Source organism: Leptosomus discolor, chromosome 18 (genome assembly GCF_034619465.1).
Source record: "Leptosomus discolor isolate bLepDis1 chromosome 18, bLepDis1.hap2, whole genome shotgun sequence".
NCBI lineage: Eukaryota > Metazoa > Chordata > Aves > Leptosomiformes > Leptosomidae > Leptosomus > Leptosomus discolor.
This window is the reverse complement of record NC_141408.1, coordinates 11,602,108-11,622,467: the sequence shown is the minus strand read 5'-3', so window position 1 is coordinate 11,622,467 and position 20,360 is coordinate 11,602,108. Positions and strand designations below refer to the sequence as shown.

The window sequence follows — 20,360 nt, the reverse complement described above, 5'->3', positions numbered from 1 at the left end:
CTGACAGTCTGAAGAACCATTAATAAACCATTAAGTTTATTTTGCAGTAATTTTTTTATTCTCCATATCAGACACTTTCCCCAAGAATCATAACTGAATTTTTAATTATAAATTTGAAGGGGCCCTAGATAATTTTTTGTGCTAATCTTCAATTTAAATGTGGTTATGAAAGAAAGCTCTAATGCAATCAAAGACAAGCTTTAACTTTACTTTGAAGGAGTTTTAGCCACAGCAAAACCTAGTCTCTCGCTCTTCCCCCTCCACTTGTGAAGAGGTAACACTTGCTATAAAATATCCTGTACATAAAGTCAGGTATAACAAGATGAGATCATGACATTAAATATTCTAGACTAGCATTCCCATATTTAATGTTGCCATGTTTACAGTATGTGTATTACTTTTTTTTTTTTAGCTGATGGACTTAGATTTGACTAGGACTTACGCTGTAAATAAGATTAGAAAAATTGGTTCCATCCCTGGAGAACTCACTGTACAATCGGGTTTGTTAGCCTAGGAGCTGTCAGAGTGCTCAGCTAATAGTCTGGTGATGGAAGGAGTGACCTCTATAGAGAACACCGTGTTGCTGCACTCACTGCTAGTGCTATCACAAGGATGATGGTTGAGTTTTGTTCCAGTTCTGTTTTTTTCTTTGGTCTCCAGTAACAAAAATGGAATTAAAGCTGAAACCCGAAGTATGTTCATTAAACCACAACTTCATTAATTCCTGTAAGGAATGAAAATAGCTTAATGTGGTCAATAGAAAGCTGCCACTGGGATATTGTATGCAGATTAGGGGTTGATGTATCAAGAGTGGCCTTTGAAAGGACTTAATTTCCATGCAGAGCTGTTCCATTTTTAAACTGCGGTCAGCCAGGCAGTGTTCCTGATGTCTGATGTGCTGTCAGTGCTGCGGGATAGAATTGCGATTGGCGGAGGAAAGCACGGACCGAGGGGATAACCAAGTAGTGCACTGAAGCAGCAGTTCCTTAATTGATCTCCGTCAGGATCTTTGGTTTGTGCTATATTGGGAAATGAACTTTAGGCCTGACACACATATAAGATCCCTTGGAAGGGCGACCTGTTTAGTGGGATAAGTAAGTAAATGTGCTCCTGAAAATGAAATGTGATACAGTGCTATCATTGCTCTTTCTAAGAACTAATTGGAAAAAAATTAAACCACGGATTTGAACAAAGGAACAAAATTGTAAATGTTGTTTCTGCGCTCAGTGTTCTAAGGCTGAATGTTACAAGTGCCTTCTGTCTTAAAATCCTAAACCAAATACTTCGTGGTGAACTTGGCAGGCAGAAGTGTCCTTGCTTTACAAATGAACAAACAAACAAAATTCCCAGCAAAGTTGCTGGGGATAGAAGAGTATTAAGAGATCTATTTTAGTTTTTAGACTGAGAAGTGGTAGCAATGTTGGTTCAGTTAAATTGATGTGATAGAAGGTTGATGATGCGATTTGGAAAAGTGAAATATTTGTGTTCCAGCTCTGTGACACCAAAACATGTAGGTTCAGCTACTTTCTGTAGTTGGTGCTGTGCTGCGTTTTTGCCCTTGTCAGCTTCTAAAGATGAAGGATTCCAACTGCGTACCCATTTATTTAAAGAATTAGTTTAATTTTAGGATTTTTTTCTTCAACGTGAATGTCAGAGACACGCTTATGTTGTATGGCTAAATGGATTATAAACACTAAGTTGTTGAGGATGAACTTGACTGTGAAACATGCAGTGTTCTGTAGAGAAAATAGAATTTTTAAACTGAATTCACAAAATAGTATTTAAATTACTACTGAAGTAATTTTCTGGTTTGTATCAAGGATGGAGGTGGAAACTGCTTTTATGTATAGAGTTCTGTGGTATGAGTAACATCTGTTGCATGTAACACTAAATTACTTGTCCCTCTTGTCTAACAGTTTTAGACAACAATTAATTAAATGCATTTTGTATTGACCAGAGTATAGTTAAAGCTTGTCTTGATGTTTAGTTCTGTCTCTCAAATGCCTTGAACTTTGATATGAGGGGAGTGAACGATGTTAAACTGGTCCCTCGAGGCTTTACTTTGCTCTCTTACAAGCTTTGAGGCAATATCACTGTTTAATGTGTTGTATAGATTTATTTTGATGCATTCCTGTGATCTACACTAAGGCATCTTTTTCATCCAAGGAAGAGGTGAACACGTGCTGCCTGAAATGATTAGTCGCAGTGCTAATACCTCAGAACAAGCAGCAATGGAGACAGTATGATCAACGATTTACTTGGTCCAATTTCGGGGTGTAGTGCACACCAGGAAAAAAAAAAGGAAAAAAGCCCCATCAGCTGAAAGTCTAGGTGTTGACTAACTTCACTGTGTCTTGTGCTTGTCTGTGTGGGCATAGTCTGTTAATTCAGTTTGTTTAGTAAAATTGTTTAGGGCCAGATTTTCGGCAGTCGTGTCTGCAGTCCTTGTTTGTATGCACATAGGGATCAAATGGAAATTGAGTTTGGTCTCTGGAAGAATTTGCAGCTACACTTTGTGCACGAACTTGCAAATCCGATCCTTAATTGTGAACTCTCTTGTCTTGTGTGCTTTTCTTGCAGTTACTTTTTACTGGAAGTGATTTGCTAGAAATGGCCCTAACTTTCCTACTTTCTCTCTTGTGCTTCAGAAATGCAGTTGGCCTGAATAAAGGGCAAAATAATATTAGCAGTAGAAATTTGGACCTCTTTGCTTCCAGTTCGTTGACTCTTTCCTCGTTGCTCCCAATGATAGAAACAGCATATTTCTTCCAGTAAAATGGCTCAGGTTACAATGAGGAATGTGATAGAAATCGGACGAGCGCTTCATGCAGCTGCCCCCCTGCCAGCCCCCAGCCAAAACAAACGTCGTGGCAAATGTGTGGTTGATATTAAATTGACCTTTACAAACCCAAAGGCAAATTCTGAGAAGTCTTTGAGTCGTAGAAGTGTTTAGGTCGGAAAAGACCTTTAAGATCATGGAGTCCAACCATTAGAGGACACCAGAGTATGAGTAAAACCGAGTAAATAATATCTGGTCTGGCAGAGGGACAGGGGGTATCAGACAGATTGTGGTTGTGGTTTCAACACTCACAAGAATGGAGAGGAAAAAAAATTCATAATATACAAACAGTGGTTCTGAATTTGGGCTTCCCCCCCTCCCTGTCTCTCAGAAGTTCTGCAGGGAGGGGCGGATTGGAGAGGCAGAAGAACCTCATCCCAAAACCTGCTTAGGAATTAAACATTCCCAAAATCCTCTTACTGTAAGGTACTTGCTACTCTTAAGGCCAACGAAGCATTCAAGTCTCGTTTAGGAAATAAACGTTCTTGGAAGTTTCTTACTGTAAAGTGTTTGCAATGCTAAGGCCAATGAAACATTCCCTGCCACCCTTGATACCCAAGGTGACAGCAGATCTCTCTTGTGAGGGGATTTCTGCAGACCGTAGTACGTGCTTGTCCTCTGCTGTACAGAGTCTCTTGATCGTTCACAAAGATTGGTGAGGTGCTTCAGGCAGCACTTGATGCTCCTAATTCACATGGGCTAAAGTCAAAGAGAGCTCTAATAGCTTTGGTTCTGCCAATGTTGTTTAAACGTGATCTAGACAAAACTGGTCCAGAAAAGATGAAGTATTCTGTTACCATAAAACTGTATTAAGCATGGCCTAAATATTAGGTGTTTGTTCTGTATAGTATGTTCCATCAACTATTTATTACTAGTGCTTTAAACTCCAAATTAAACATCCATTTAAATGGAGTCACTGGGCAGATGTTCCTTTTATCAATATAGGTTGATTCTTTATTGGAGGTTTAGGATACAATTTTGCTAACAGGTAAAACAATGTAAATATGTACGAATTCTATTTGTTGCACATAACTTTTTGGTATAAAAAATAAATGTAGAAATTACCTGTGGATGTCTTGCTGCAATCATTCTTACGCTGCATTCATGCAGTCCAAACAGAAGAGCTTGAATGAACCCAATCAGAGGCCTTTTTGGACTCAGTCTGAGCCTTAGAAACTGTTTTTAAAGTCAGTACTGTAACTCTGTTTGTAGAAATGTACTAAGTTGTGATTTTTCTTTGAAGACATTGTGTGTTAGCAGTAGAAGGGTTAAAGCACTTGGGTCCCCAGAGATACCAGTTTATAGAATTTCTGCGGCTTCACCGTGTCTCACTGAATGTTGTGTGCACGTGGGCGTGTAAAGGTTGAGCAGCATTGACTTGAGGCTTTAACTGTTTACAGTTCTTTAAGCAACATGCAAAAAAAACCTGTTAAAGTGTGTTGGTTTTATCCCTTCCTGCCTGCCTTGATTCTGTAGGTCTGCTTTAACTCCCACTTTGACGAGATCACAGAGTATCTGGAAACTGCTGTATGTTTTCCTGGATTTGGGGGGAGGGAGGGAGCCGTTGGGGAAGGGTTGGGTACGTGGCTTGGGTTTACAACTGCACTGAGCTGTTAAGAACAAGCAGGGACTAAGACTCTGAAATGTGCTTGCCATACGTGTGGATATTAAACTTTGCGTCTGTTCTGTGGGACTGAATGAAAGGAACAGCTTTCTCTTCTGCAACCGCAAGCCCCGTGTGTTACCGTAGAGATCTGAGCCCCAGTGTGTAACGAGTTCACAAGGTCGGATCTTTCTCTGTGTTTTGATGTGGCAGCTGTTGGTATGTCATGTCTGTTGAAATGGGGAAGAAAATGATTTGAACAAGATGTCTAGAGATGGAGAAGTTGAAATGACTCTCAAACACTGGTAGTGGGCTTAAATACCCTATTCACTCTTATACCATGGTACACTTGAGCAAGTGTCGTCTTGCTGTGGATAGACGCTTCTGTTCTGGGGTTTTAGTGATAGAGAAACTCTGTAGACCTAGCTTGGTATAAGGACTGTTTCTTATTTTCCCTTAAAAACTGCAGAAAAAATGTTTTGAAGTCTGCAGTAAACATCTGTGTCCTTACTCTGTGTGTGGCAGCGTGAAAGGTGGTGATGGCTTCTCCTGTGCCACATCTAAAGGAAAGAGAATCTGGCCACCACACAACGTAAGAGCAAATATTTTCTTTATATTGGCAAATGCTTTGGTCACTTTCTTGAGATACCAGCAGAAGAGCCAGTTGCAGAAAAAGTAGTCATAGCAACAGCTTCACATGGCATCTGTGAATCGGAATGATGAAACCACGTAATCGTGCCAACTTCCAAATTCAGTAGGCAGTCTCCAGTTTTGTGGCTCTGCTACGGGAGACGCTGCTCCTGGGACAACCCTGGGATGTTGCAGTAAGAAGTTTGCAGACTAAGTGTTCTGAGCTCTTCTGTGAGTATTGGCATAATATATTATGGTCTAAAGCCTGGCCTTTAGAGTCCTCCGAGACCGGTGTGCAGCCTGAAAGGGCTGTTCCTACACTACATTGCTGTCTAAAGTAACATGTGCACGTTCACTTCCACATCACCCTCCCCCAGAATGCTTCAGGCCAGTATCAAAAAGCTATCAAAAAGAACAATCTTACCTTCTAGACTACTATTACTGTAGTGCCTAGTGACAATTCAATATGAAGGAAGCTCTTCCATGCTGGAAGGTAAAACCGCCTCTAAAAGTGGCAGTTCTGGTACTGTGAGCAAAATAATTTTAAGCAAAGTTTAGCTGATGTAGTACCTACCTAATGTATTCCACCTTGCTGCTGTAGTACGGATTCCATGCTGGACTGGAGTATGCTGGGAATCCTCACAGAAGCAGGGGTTCACACACTTCCTGCAGGCTGTGAACTCTCAGCATTTCTCAGCCAGACACACACACATTCTGTCCCGCACGAGAAGCGATATAAATTTTGCTCTTCGGTAATTCTGTGGACAATTTGCTGCGATCTGAGGAGTGTAACTGTTAGGGGAGCGTAACTGGAAAACCTTGTTTGCATTGGAGGGATGTGATGTTCACTTAGAGTAACTTGGAGTCCTTAAGTCTTCAGCATTGATTTGTTATTGTGTAATTTTTTTTTTTTTTGCCATAAACAGATACCTCAGTCAGGATCTGTAACTTCAGCTCCTTGAAACGGAATATTCATTTAACTACCTGAAAACGGGAAGCCTACAGACATGGCTAAGCACAGGGAACTAGTGTGTCTGATCTGCTTTGTATCATAGTAACCACTTCAGGTGGACTAGAAATTGCATTAGACTTGCAAGAGTTGAGTCAGGCGTAAATATTATTTAAACAGAAATTTAATGAACACATTCAGCGTAACACCCAGCCACTACACCTTTTGATTTCATTTTAGAAAGAGGGTATGTGATTTTGTTATAGGAGGAAGACAGCTTGATTCATTTGCAATCTTCCAGTATCTTTCTCTAAGAACAAATGCAGCTGACTTGGGCTGTCGTTGGCGGGTAAATACTCCTTTCTTGTTCCCCAAAACACGTGTGGTCCCTGTAGAGAAGTTACAAAATAAAGCAAGTATATATAAAAAGTTCTTCTATCCCCTGCTGTGAACTGTTAGGATGTATGTAGGTGGAAGAGACCTATGCACTTTCTTCTACACGTAGTCAGGTACAACAGGGAACTTGGCAGCTGTAATCTGCATCACCCCGGCAAGGTTAATTGATGTAACTGAGCAATACAGCTGCAGGTCACTGTATTTACAAGTGGCAAGTTGATGACAGTGAATTCAGGTGTGCCCATTCACTTGATCAGTATTATTTTTACAGCAGATATTCCTTCTGCTGTTAGTTTCACCTTGAAATTTGGTGGTGAAAATGTTGATCACTATTTGTACTGTCCTGTAGGGGTGTCTATATCCTTTTTGCCTATTTTAGTTTTCATAGGAAAGTAGGAAAGATGATTGCAATATGTAGAGAGACTGGAACTGCATCCATATATGTGAGCTTGTCTACATTTTCTCCATCCTCCGATTTGATGCTACTTTTCTGACTGCTTCTCTGTGATGACTTGGCTTTCCACTACCTGTATCGGTGCTCTGCAGATTATTCTGAATGGTGTTTCTCTGCCTAGAATTTAACAGACTGTTCACCACCCTCACTCGCTGCAGGTGGCATCTGCACAACTGGTTCCTTCCCAGCTCTCCTTCTGAGTTACAACAGTTTCCTTTCAGTGTGCCTGCCTGCGCTGTAGGCTAAGCCAGGGTTGCCCCATACTTTGCGGATGCGCTTATCGCTTATTAACAGCGGATGGAGTGTCATGACAGGCTGTTGTCTGCCAGTGTGGCATCTGGTCCTCTATTGCTCAACCTCTATACCACGTTAGTAATACATTATTTAAGGTGCTCTGTGACTAGGGGCAGTCGTAGATGACATATGAAGCGAGACACGTCCCTAACAGCTGACTGAAGCTCTGAACTGAGGATGGCCGAGAAACAGAAGTAATCTGGGTCTGTTCACGAGCTTCCCTCGCGTTCTGCCCGAGCGCATTGTCTCGTGTTCTGGGTAGCATCCTCGCAGGTGGGACATCTAAGAGCTCAAGCTGGCCGGAGAGGAGGCATTAAGTGCAGGCAGGATCCTCTCTCTTGGCTCTGGTGGTGCTTGGTGCTGGACTTTGTCACAGAAACCAGCTGTGCTCTGCCTTGGTAAGGAGAGGGCCCTTTTGCCCTACCCTCCAGCACGATAGTCTGTGTGTCATAACCCATTTTAAACTCGCAGGGAGGATGGAGAGTTGTTTAGAATATAAATGTAAGCTTACCTTGATTAGTCATGAAATCGGCAAAATTCCAGATGAGCTCCCCAATCACATACTCTTTCCTCTTTTTGTCAAAAACAGAATGGTACTCTCTTAGCATAGCTTTCTGATATTCCTCGCTGAACATAAGAGGTGGATCCTACAGCCAGGAAAAAGAGGTAGCCTTGAATGAAGGTGACAGTTACTCTCCACAAAGGCTCCGCACGTTAACTTCCTATTTACTGGGGACCTGCTTCCTGAAGACGAGCTTTACAGTTGCTCGGTCTTGTCATTGCTGCTGCGTTAACAATGGCTGTTCAGTGACAGCTGGCAAGAACAACTGCGAGGGGAAGCACACATAAACCACAAAGATGACGGCAGGTGTGCTTGGGGGGCAGGCCCCCCTCTTGCTTGGCCATGGTGCTTTGTCATGACAGGGAGAGGAGTGCCGCCCCCTCCTGCGCGGGACAGCATCGTGAAATCAGTGTCCGCGCCCCAGTGTCCTATCTTCTGATGACGCATCTTCACCAAATGCCAAAGCACAGGTTTCAGAGTGCTCCGTGCTTTTGGTCAAAGCTAAAAACTTCTCTTTAGGTAGAATCTAACTTGTGTTAGTGGCAAAGCTCATTGACTTCAGCGGAGCAGGACTACAGGCCTGGAGTCTGTCGTTCATTGACAAGCTAAAGCATCTCCAGACTAAGTAGTCAGGCTCAACGGTACCCATCTCTTCTAATTACACGTTGCTGACCCTGTAGGAAGAGCAGTGCTTTTTTCCCATCTAGGGTGTTTGTAGCACTTACGCTGTGAAGTCCAGGAACGGAGTCTGCTCCGTATTCGCTCTGGATAATGGGTTTTTGGTAGGTCTTATACCAGTTCTCAAACTGTGTTGTGAGTTGTAGTGGAATAACTTCCAGATGGCCTGGGTCATGATACCAGGAGAAGTAGCTATTTACGCAGATTACATCCACATAAGGAGCCTGCAGAAAACAAGGTGAGAGTGTGTTGTCACAAAGCTCCAAGCAGACAACCTCCACTCGTAAAGCTAAACCCTCCTTTTGGTCCCTTTCATGAAATCTCGTTTCATTCCATGTAGAATAATAAAGTCTCTTCCCCCATCACTCAGGCCCTCCCAACATGACCTCCTTCCCAGAAAAGAAAGCAGGGTAAATTTAGTAAGCTAATAGCATATTAATTTGGCATCTTTTTTTTACAGACTTAGGAAGTCACAGCAAAGGGTTAGACAAGATCCACCCATTTCAGCCTCAGGTTTGTTAGAAGTTTTTTGAGTTTCCAAGATGTCTCTGGCTTGCTGGTACGTTCAGATGTACTTTTTGAGTATTGGAATGTGATTATCAAGTTAGTGGTCAAATATTTTGACTAGCAACTAAATCTGTGCATCAATGGTGCAATACTAAGACTAAGCATTCTGCAAGTTATATGCCATTTCTACCACATGGACAGTATGATAGGAGGGCACAAAGCCCACTAAAGATAAAGTGATGTTGTATGTAACTTGTTCAATGTTCTCTTAACATGTTTTGTAATAAAAGAAAAAAAGTTCTAATATCACATCAGTGTACAAGATCTGTTCTTTGGGGTTTTGTTTTCCTGTGTCTCCTCAAGCTAGTTGGAACACCTCGTGGGGCTGGGATGTCAGTGTGCACGTGCCTGATGAAACAGCACTCTCCAAGAGCAGATTCCTCTGGGCACCTTCAAAACTAAGGCCATCAGCTTTATTTTCCTGGGATGGGGAGGAACAGCCCTCTCGGTCACAGAAGGCCATTCCTGCTAACTGTAGGACAGCTTGAAAGAAATCCAAAGTGTAACCTGTAACAGGGAGGTGGCAGAATCGTGTACCTACACACTCGCCTGCTAGAAGTGTTTATTGTACAGTAGTGACAAGCATTATAAAGCCATCTTGAAAAATTAAAAATTACATGGGAACTACCCTGGAAACACATCTAAGTGTGTTAAAAATCCTTGGTTCATGCTGTGGCCAGCTTAAGGCACAGACATCCAAGAAAAAGTGCCTTTTGGCTATTTATACAGCTCTAGGATTTTAATTATGAAGCTGGAAGAGCTTTTTGATTATTCAATGTTAAGAGACATCTGCCAAAGAAGAGCTAGAGCAATTTAAAGCAGGAATTAAAGCTTCCTTCCTTAAGACTTCCACAAGGGCTGTTAGCATTTTAAAGAGGTTTAAGCTTTGGTTTAATTCCAAGTGAAAATCCTGAGCATTAGTAAACACAATCGATGGAACAGCAAAGCATGACAACGTTAATGGAATCCCGGGGTCTGATCCTGCATGCTTCACTCAAGACAAAGAACTGTTCTTCTCTCCTACAGGTTTTTTTCCTAGCTGGACTACAACTACAGGATAAGGTGCTTTGTACTAGAAACAGAAATGTAAGTTTTCTTCTGCCTCTCCCTGTTAAATATCTCCAGTAAACTTGGGGAGGTGGGGGAAAAGTGACAGAAAGAGGAAAGGTAATGCAGGAAATTAAAAAAAAAAAAAAAAGGCTAGAAAATAAAGTAAACTTACACCACGATCAAGAGCGTAATTAACATCTGTCACAAAGGTTACTGGTCTGGAGGGATCGAGAGCTTTAGTGTGAGCTATCACTGTCCTGTGTGCAAACAGTAAAGCAAGAGTTCAACAACAGCACGGAGAAGCACAGCCCCATTTCCCCAGCACTCTGTCTTTTCACCCCCCTCAGAGAGGTGGAGGTGCCTTTGATTTAATTAAATACAGCAGGACACTGAGCGATCATTGCTATAATGTGCCTGCAATCCTAGCCAGTTCTGCAGTATCAATACCATGGCAAAGCCGGTTGCTCTCCCACCCGAAAAAAGACCAGTGTGGAAGTACACCAAACATGGGGGCATTAATTTGTCTGTTGGCGCCAGCAGCTTAGAAATTGGAGAAGGGACAGTGAGTTTAAAGACCAAAATGTTAAGAAGGGTCATAGGAAGTTCCTGAACAACTCCTGGGCTGTGTTCCTGCAAAAGCACAAGGCCCTAGGCCTATGCCACAGCTGGCAGAGCAGTCAAAGGTGGGCTGCTTTTGAGGAAACCCTGAATGAGGGAGGTGAGACAGAGTGGGAGGGTCAAGCTCTGCTGCTACCTTGACACTGCAGGGTGGGGGTGGATCATTCTGAAGAATGAAACTTCACAGTTACTTCTTAATGCACCTACAGCTACTAGGGACAGTCTGCGACCCCACTACAGAGATGACTCTTGGCTATCCAAAGCTTAAATCTCTTTAAAAATAAAACCAAGAGGTCCGCAGGGACTCAAAGCAGTGGCTTTGAAGTGGGCTGTCACAATGCCCTGCAGACCAAATAACTAGCACTAACTGAAGAACCTTGTCTTCAGAACTAAAGGCAAATTATTTTTCAGCTTTGCTGTAACTCTCAAAGACTTTAACACTTGTCTTCCATTGGTAACAAGGAATATCCTGTTCTCATCAGGTCTGCTTTTGCCTGACCCTTAGGGCAAGAAGAGATACTCAGACCAAACGGACTCCTGATAATTTTGCAGAGCCTTACTGGTGCAAAAACAACAGGTTGAGACTGTTGTGTGGTTCTGAGCATCAGTTCAACATACACAGCAGTTACACTTTTAGTTTGCACCTCTGGGTATGGTTTCAGGGTTCCCAAAAGATCGTTGCTCTCTCTTTACTACTCCTCTGTGCCATCCCAAAGGAAGAAGATGCATCACCTGCCAAGATTCAAGCCTCAGCCCTCTGTAGGAGCAGATGCACTTACTTAAAGTAAAAAGCTGCTGGGGGCAGGTCCGATGCCGGCTCATTAGCTACTGACCACATCACGACTGACGGCCTGTTCTTATCCCTGCGGATCAGCTCCTCCATCACAACAAGATGATGCTGCAAGGACTTGTTCCCAAAGCTCTCGCTTAAAGACAGAAGGAAGCGACACCAGTGAGGTGAGAGTATAAAATTCATCCCCTTTGCCATTCCCTGTGAAAACTCAGGCCTCTGGGGTGTATATGCACAGCTGAGCCTTGACGTTGAATATGGCTTCTGCCCTGTTTCCCCAAAGCCTGCTGCACAGTTCAGGGCTGTGGTTTGGGCTCATTAATTGAGCCAGACCAAATGACGCGATGGCCATGTGGCAAACCGCCCTCTGGTTGCCCAACCTCACTAGGCACACGTGGCGCAACGGGCCAATTTCTAAATGGAGCAAAGTACTTCCATTATCAGGACATCGGGTGCTGCAGGACAGGAGTGAGACACTTTCAAAGTGGCTCAAAGAGGAACATAGAAACAAGGGGAAACTTTTGAGCGAAGCCTTACAGCATTTTAATCCCCACTCCCGGGCACTCGTCGATCACCACGATGCCGTAGGCGTCGCACAGGTCCATGATCTCCTCGGCGTAGGGGTAGTGGCTGGTGCGGAAAGAGTTCGCCCCCAGCCAGCGCAGCAGGTTGAAGTCCTTCACAAGCAGGGGCCAGTCAAGGCCTTTGCCACGGATCTGGCGGGGGGGCAGAGAGAAAAATCACACCCCATCATGCTGCCAGGCTGGGGCTTCTCCCCACGGGTTAGCTGGGCACCACCGCTTCCCCGCTCATTCCCAGAGCCCTTCCAGCCCCGGGCGCCATTTCCAGCTGACTGCACCACCTCACCGCGCAGCGTTCGCCTTTCTGAGGGGCATTGCCCCGTGCACGCTCAGCCCCTGGCGGTATGAGGGGATGGCGGTTGCAGCCAAGCTGCCGCCTGCCGTTTCGGGGAGCTGCCCGGGGTGCCCCTTCCCTCCCTTCCACGGCTGTTATCCACAAGGGCTGGGGAGGGCAGGGGGAAGGAGGACTCCCGACGCGCGGCGGGGAAGGCCGCCTGGCGGCCCTGAGGGGAGCGGCTCGGCGGGCGGCGGCCTCCGGCGCGGCGGCGGGGCCTCCCTGTGGCCGGGCCGCGCCTCGCAGCCCTGCGGCTCCCAGCTGCCGAGGCTTTGTTCCCGGCCTTTCCCGGGGTGCTGAACCCGAGAGCCGCTATTTCTGACTGGAAGCCATGGCCAAGCGGTCGTTTGGTTCCTCTGCCAGCACACCCGGGCTGGCCCATGGAGCCCTGAGGGGGATGTTACGAGTATGAGCGTGGCGTCCCCTTAACGCTGGCCAAAGTTCACCCCGGCAGCTCCCAGCCTGGCAGAAGGGCGTGAGGAAACGGCCCGTCTGAGTGGAGAGGGGAGGCAGGAGCGGTGCCGCCTCAGCAGCGTGAAGCGAGGTGCCATCAGCCGCGGGCGCCGCACGCTTACGTCCGCATCTTCATGCTTGTTGACGCCGTGGAAGTAGAAGGGTCTGCCGTTGATGAGGAACTGCGTGCTGGTGACGTGGACGGTGCGGATGCCGACTGGGAGTATGTACACGTCCTCTAGCAATGCCCCGTTCGCCTGCGCCTGCATTTTCACCTGGATTTCCAGAGGGGAGACACAAGCGACGTGCTGGGCTTTGCAAGGGTGATGCCCTGTCCTCCCTCCCCCTTGTCCGTAAGGGCTATCCTGACCACCCGTCCATTTCCCAGCCCTGCCTCAGCCCACGGCCTACTCCTCACCACCGCGTTGGCTGATCCTTGTGGTCCCCCTGTACCTCCTCAGGGAAGGAGCAAAGTCTGACTAAAGAGAAAACAGAAATCCAAGCTGGGGAAGTTGAAAGATGAAGAACAAAGCCTGGATGACCCTTCTGGGGCTTATTCACCCCAAGAGCTTCGGTTTCTTTTCCCCTTACTCATCCAGGCCATTTCATCCCCCCAGGCAAGGCAGCGGTACACCTCTTCTGCCCTGCACCTCGAAACCAGGCAACGACTGAAATGTCATCTGCTCACAAGAGATACGAACCTGAGCCCCTGGAAACTCAGAGCAGCTCATCTGCCCCAATTTCTGCATCTAAACATCACTACTCCTCCTTAACTCACAGAGTCTTCCAGGCTATTGACACTGAACTCTTGTCTTGCAGAGTGGGAAGAAAGCTCATTGCGTTGCAAAGCATGTGGAAGAAGTTAGCAGTCCGCTCCTCAGAGACTCTGCTTTTGCAATATCTCCTCCCCTATATTGTCTCTGTCCTTTTGCCAGGGATGGATTGGACCCTAAATGTCACATTTAGCATCTTGGGGTGCACACATGCGCTCCAGGCATGCCCTTCTCACTGACAGACCTTTCAGTTCAGCATCCAGGAAGCTGGCAAAGCTTGATTTGATTACAGCATAATTAGCAATGCCACTCTGGTCACACAAGCAGGATCCGTGGGAGAAGACGGGCCACATGGCAGTTCCTTAACCTGATTAGACAGTCAGAGGAAACGCGCACAGAAATGTCACTGTTACCTCTAAGGAGTAGCGGTACCCAGGGTTCTCGTGCATCAGGTAAGGCCACCAAAGATTTGGGTTCAGGACTTTTAGCTCTCCAGTTGGCCCATCACCTGTAGCAACCACTTTCCCCTCTTGGTCACGTAAACTCAGGGACAAGGAATAGAGTGTGCTGCCAACAACCGACACCTGATATTGCACCATTGCTGGTTCAAAGGAAACAAAAGACAATCAGAGGCTGCCATGGAAGGAAAGACACACGCATCAAACGCTGGAGGGTTTTCAAATACAGCATCACTAAAAAATCGAGGAGATTTAGAACAACAACAGTGGCATGCATTGAAAGTAAGAAGCGTGACCTGTCCATCTTGAGGTCCAGAAGTTTCCTGCAAGATTTGTGTATCACGCAATTCTGGTACTTAGAGATAATCCCGCTTTAAGAGGCAGGAAGACTGCCCCTACTTAGAAATTCTACTTCAAGAAACACCTGATCATCCTTTCACTTTAACAGTAGTCTCTTGCAAGTACTTCTTTTTCTCTTACTGCTTCTGAACTCTTTACCATATTCTTGCAGCTGCTGAGCTGTGCAATAGGCCAGCTCAGGCTCAACAGAAGGCCACTACAAAACAAATTCAATCAGGCTTCTGCAGGATATTTTCTCTGCTGCCCTTGTCACCTCCATTTGGCGCCTGAGGTAGCTGCTGTAATTGTTCTGGACCTACCAACACTCTCTGATGAAGCAGTTGTCACAGTAATATCATCTATGTAGACAGAAGGAGTGGTGTAAAGCACAACCGGGCGATGGATTCCAGCATAATTAAAGAAATCAAACCTGATGTTCTGTACAAAATAGTTCTTGGGATACCTGAGTGAGCAAGACAGGAGAAATGGCTACATTACGTTTCATTACACAAGACCTGAAGGCAGCACGTGGACGCTAGCAACGGCAAATAGTCATGTCATAACAGACACTCGCTGGTAAAATCGTCTTTACAAGAGGATGGATCTAGCTTTCAGTAGTGCCACTGCTGCTACGCTGAAGGGGACGACCAGTTAACAAGTAGCTAATGCACTGAAGAGGTTGGATCCCTCGGGGTAGCTGGTACTTGCAGTTCCCAGCTGAATTCAAGTTTCTCGAATCTGCCATCGATTCAACTTGGCAAATCGCTTAATCTCAGTTCCCCGTGTATAAAACAGATGCAATAACTCGGTGCGGATTCCTCATAACACCAAAGCTTAAACCCCTCCCTGCTCGACTGATGAATTTCAGCATAAACACAATCCCACACTTTTGTAAGTTGCTTGGAGGGTCTTATGAACCAGCAGCTGAATAAATTCCCATTCTCTCAGCCCTGGGATAAGCTCAGCAGTACGGCGCTTTAGCAACTCACCTTGTTTTGTCAGTCATGTACTGAACTGACCCCGGAGGCAGAGTATGGGGTGTCAGAGTGTTGTTGAGCGCGACAGTGATGCGGCAGGGGATCCCTGGGCTGCCCTGGACGATGCTGCTTATATCTGCTTCAAAAGGGAGGTGGCCCCCTTCATGCTCCACGACTTGCACTCCATTGACCCACTGCAAGAGAAGACACCCGTGAGCCCCACCAGCAGGGTTATGGAGTTTTAGTGGCAAGCACAGCAGGGAGAAGGGAAGGAGCCCAGCAACGGGCAGTTGGGATTCCCAGTAACACTGAACCTTGTTCTGGGCTCTTACTCCTTGAGGGACCAATCTAGCAGCCCTTCCTTTGCTGGGAGCTAGGTCTGGGTCACATATAAGCAAGTGTCACTGAGAGGTGCAGGTTTAGGCAGATCCTGTAGCAAGGACATGTTTTAGTTACTAGTCCTGATATTGGAGGATCAGAGAAGAGAGACCTGGGAAATGTGGCCAAGTTCTTGGCTGGAGGAAAACAGGCAAGAGTTAAGAAACCAGCAAACATCTAAAATCTAGGTAGAGATGCGTGTTTGCTGAAGAAGTCAAAGGACAGATTTTAGTGCAGCGTGATTTTGGAAACACATGGACACTGTCCCATGCAACGTACCACAATGGAGTAGTAGTGGGCACTACCGAAACGGAGCACCACTCTGGTGTTGAGGTCGTCCTGAAGCCAGCGGAGAGGAAGCAGCACCTCTTTCTCGTACCAAACCCAGCCAATGTAGTTCTCCAGGCTGGGGTCCTGAGTGATATCGTTGAAGCTGGCAGGCACTGGCATGTCAATCACAGGACCGGTCTGGAAGGAATTGCACAGAAAGGGAGGGAACAGATCATTTAAGAAAAGAAACTTTACGGTCTTGGCTGTCCAACCTGTACTGCTGGAGGTGTCCCCTTCCACTGACAGCCTTACAATGCCTTTGCCAAGTGGAAATACTTGGGAAAACCTGTTTAGAAACTGGTGTGGTCTGTCACAGGTCTTATACGAGTCCTACTTAATGCCAGACCCAGGAACCTGCCTCTTCCTACAGGAAGAAGCTGCTCGTATCTTTTTCCCCTCCTGATTTTATTAATGGCTCTGGTATTGCAGAATCAGGTAAGTGAGGGGGGGAAAAAAAGAAATGCCCAGGTCGTCGTTTCAGCCTGGGACTTCCTGCAACTGTAGTTTCTCCTGCCCAGCTCTAGCTGTTTGGTGAGCAGTGCTGGCGGTGTGGTGCCCGTTCACTGGCACAGGGTGCTGCTTGTCAGGCTGAGAGCTGTAGTAGAAGGGTGGCAAGAATCACAGATATTTTGGGCCAGATCCCCCAGGGAAGGTCTGTGGAAACTGTTTGGGATGAGCCCAGCCTTTCCCACGCCCTGAAAGCAACGCTGATTCCTTAGGATTACAACAGAGTCAATTCACTTGCTTATTTTTAATATAAGGATTATAGGCAGGCAGTGGCATGATGGATTTAACATCGAGGTAACCGGATGCTGTTGCAAAAGAGAGCCGGTCATTTTTAGCCCTGCTGCGCTTGCGATGTTGCATGAACGCGTGCTGCTGCGGCTTCCCCTTTCCTAAGGGGGCCCTTCCACGGTGAGCGGAATGAGGAAGGTCTGGTCACCCCGGGGTGAGCATCATGTGCGCGGCTGACTCAGCACTGCAGAGAAACTCAGCGCTCTTCTTAGACACCAGAAAATCCTAGCAGGAAAATCCTTGGATTGTAAAGTGGATTTTCTAGTATCTGACACAGGACGGCCTTTAGGGTGGCCGTAACGTGCGTCTCCTTCAGGGACATTCTCTGATGTCTGAAGTAGGTTGAACGTACACATCTAAGCCTCCCTTTGAGGGGGCACAGACAGGATTCCTCTCCTCTGGCTGTCTCTTTTCGCAAAACTTCTAGCAGCGTAGTGCCTTTCAGCTCTTCTCTCCTTCCACAGTTTGGCAAAAAAAAATGGCTAAACCAGAACTGATGAAGGACACGTACATTTTCTGCACGGAATACTTAACTTCTTTCTTTGGTGTTCGTTTCGTTATGGCTTTCAGTTACACTAGAACCTGTTTAGCTGCACTCGGCTATGTTGGAATAACTAATTTAAGGGCGCCCTTTGCAGCACGTTTTTGTTCATCCTGCGCTGCTGGCACTAGGTTAAGCGCTGTGCAAGGCTCGTACAGCACCAACGGAGGCCACAGCCCAGTCAAATGCTTTCTACCTTCTGAGCAGAAGTGGGATAATTGAGAGACCCTGCTTCACCGCTCGGGGATGAAAAAGCCTCTCAAGCAAAACCTCTGCAGAGCGCTAATGTTATAATCGGGTTTGGATTTTGAATAGATAGTTACTTTTCATTGATAACTAATTGCTTTTAATGAACAACTTAATTGCTTTAATGAATAACGTTTTGTATTAATTTGATCAGTTTACAGGATGGTAAGAAATATCCAAAACCTCACTGATGCTCAGAGACAGCAGCTGCCTTACAAAGAAGGTCAAAGCTAAAGCTGCTGCGGGGTGTGAAATTGTCCAGAACAGAACAGGGAGGCAGGGAGACAGGGACAGGGAGGGAAAGTGCCCGTTCTGGTGTGTTATCTTATGGGATGAAACCATAGAAACAAAGGAATGTTCAGGTGAAGACCCTCACCTCCTCCCCATCCTAATTTGTATATCAGAGATCTGGATCAGTAAGATAACCAGTGATTATATTAGCACAGGAATATCAATGAAGTTAGTTAATAGGGCGGACCAATCACTGTCAATGTCAAAATTAACAGCGGGCATAACACGCAGGCTGATGTTAAAATAGGTTAAAGACCATGACTTTGCAGAAAAAGGATATAAAATGCTAAATTTTCAATGTAACCCTGAAGCCCATCAGGAGGAGCCAACCCCCGTGCTCCCAGCGCTGCCGTACAGCAGTGCCGGTGTCTCTGCCGCGGGGTAGGTGAGTCTGTCGTGATTGTGACCTTTCGTCAAGAATAAGACAATTCGCACCGGGCAAAGAGCAGCCGCTCCGCAAGCCTCGGGGGGGGGGGGAGGGACGGGACACGGACGGACGGACGGACGACGGACACGGTGCTCCCGGGAGAGGAAGGACGCCTGGCTTGCAGGGGGGACCCTTCCCGGGAGGAGAGCACCCCCCCTGCCCCGGGGAAAGGGCAGCTCCCCCCGCCCGCGGCCCGCTCCCGGCCCCGCGGTACCTGCCGGAGCGGCTGCCGGTACCAGCGCTGCACGAAGCCGGCGTCCCTGCCCGGCGAGAAGTCGGCTCGGAAGCTCCAAAGGCCGCCGAGCTCTTTCCGTTCCCGGGAGGGGGTCTCCCGGGGGTACAGCATACCTCCCGGTAGGGCCGCCGCCGCCCGCCCCAGCGCCAGCGCCAGCAAGAGCAAGCAGGAGCCCCCCGCCATGCCGCGGTCCACGCCGCCGCTTGACGCGCCCGCCGCCATCTTTGTTGTGGGCAGCGGCCGGTGGCGGGGAGGTACCGCCGGGGGAGCGGCGGGGACGGGCAGCGGGGGGCAGGTCCCGCCCCGATCGGGGCGGGACCTGCCCCCCGCTGCCCGTCCCCGCCGCTCCCCCGGGAGGGGCCGCTGCAGAGCCCGAGCAGGGTCCCGGTAGGTGCCTCCAGGCAAAGCCCGGCGTTAAAACCTCTTGGAGGCGTTGGGCTGTGCCCAGGATGGCTGGATTTCCAGGGGAGGTTGGTGGTGGTTTATTTATTTCTTTACTTGTTTACTTACTTTTCTTGATTTTCAGAGTCGCTTGTTGAAGCAGGAGGGTGAGAAAGTTGTTGGAGGTGGCCAAGAGGATGAGAAGCTGTTGGAGATGGCAAAGAGGAGCCCTGATGACCTGGTGGCTTCTTGGGGCCAGGCAGGAGGGTGATGTCTGCGTTGGAAAAGCCCCTCTGGACTCGCAGGGTAATGTTTCCTATCAGACCACCTTCCTCAGAACTTCATTAGGAATAAAGCAGGATGGCGAAAAAGTACCACTGTGGCAAGGGAGGAAGGAGATGCCATCAGACTGAGTTTAATTTCATAGTAGATTTATTTGTAGCCTGTGCTTGTTTCTGGGATGAGAACAGGTACCTCCGTGCACAATAAGCAGCTGGCAGTCGTGCAGTATCCGATTCAACTACGGAAGCAACAGCTCAGCTGATGGCAGATCAATGAAAGGCTTGGTGGCACATGAGTATCAGAAAGGTGGATGGTCAAATGGGGAGTAGCAGTGATTATGAACTATTTCTTTAAGTGAAAGATTGAAATGTGATAATCTGCTGAAACCACCTTCTTTTTCTCAGTCAGTACTCAGCACTGACCCCCAAAATGCTGAACAGTGGCAGCTGGGAACAAGTGAAGGTCTAGTTGGCTGAGACATGTGAAGGTAATGGCCAGGAATGAGAAAATAGGGAGAAAGTTTATGTGAGAAAAGAAAAGAACCATAAACTGAGGAGGAGATAATCCCTTATTCTGAGTCTGTTGGTGTTAGCTATTGCTGTAGCCTCTCCACCTGAATTAGGTGTGCATAATTGATTTCCTTGCCACAGCTGACTTAGCTGGAGGGTGAGACAAATGTACTAAACCAGAGGAACATGGCAGTAAGCAGCAGGAGACTCAGGAACTTCCTGGCACTTCATTCCTCAATAAGACTTTTCCTGGTCTTTGTTCTGATTTTACTTCTGTAAGGACAGAAGATGGTAAGTTATTCTTGTGAAAGGCAAGATGGTAAATTATTTTTGTAAAAGGCAACAGCAATGTGATGCCAGGGGTTTATTTTTTTTAAAGCACTCTAGCCCAGCTAGCTTGGAGGCAAATCAGGGTATGTGTCATGCAGAGGAAAGAGCTGGACCTGGGACCATGCAACTCTGTGTAAACCAGAGCCAAAGGTGGTTTTGTGACAGGCTGGGATGACCTCTGGGTTGACCTGCTGGCCAAGTCCTGCCTAAGGCTATGCAAGTTCCAATGCAAGGTGGGGAGGAGATTTTTTTTTTCCTGACAGAAGGCAG

At 46.8% G+C, this 20,360-nt stretch overlaps 1 protein-coding gene across 1 annotated transcript; it reads right to left on the bottom strand.

Moving 5' to 3' along the window:
* Positions 1–6,131: 6,131 nt before the first annotated feature.
* On the bottom strand, positions 6,132–18,810 carry GUSB (glucuronidase beta). Its single transcript, XM_086475134.1, has 12 exons — positions 18,568–18,810; positions 16,003–16,191; positions 15,358–15,539; positions 14,689–14,831; positions 13,985–14,172; positions 12,921–13,073; positions 11,968–12,146; positions 11,420–11,566; positions 10,195–10,279; positions 8,453–8,629; positions 7,677–7,812; positions 6,132–6,410 (listed from the first exon to the last, which is right to left on the bottom strand). The coding sequence occupies exons 1-12, from the start codon at positions 18,808–18,810 to the stop codon at positions 6,253–6,255; spliced, it is 1,980 nt and encodes a 659-aa protein (XP_086331260.1). The 3' UTR covers positions 6,132–6,252.
* Between the last annotated feature and the right edge of the window lie 1,550 nt (positions 18,811–20,360).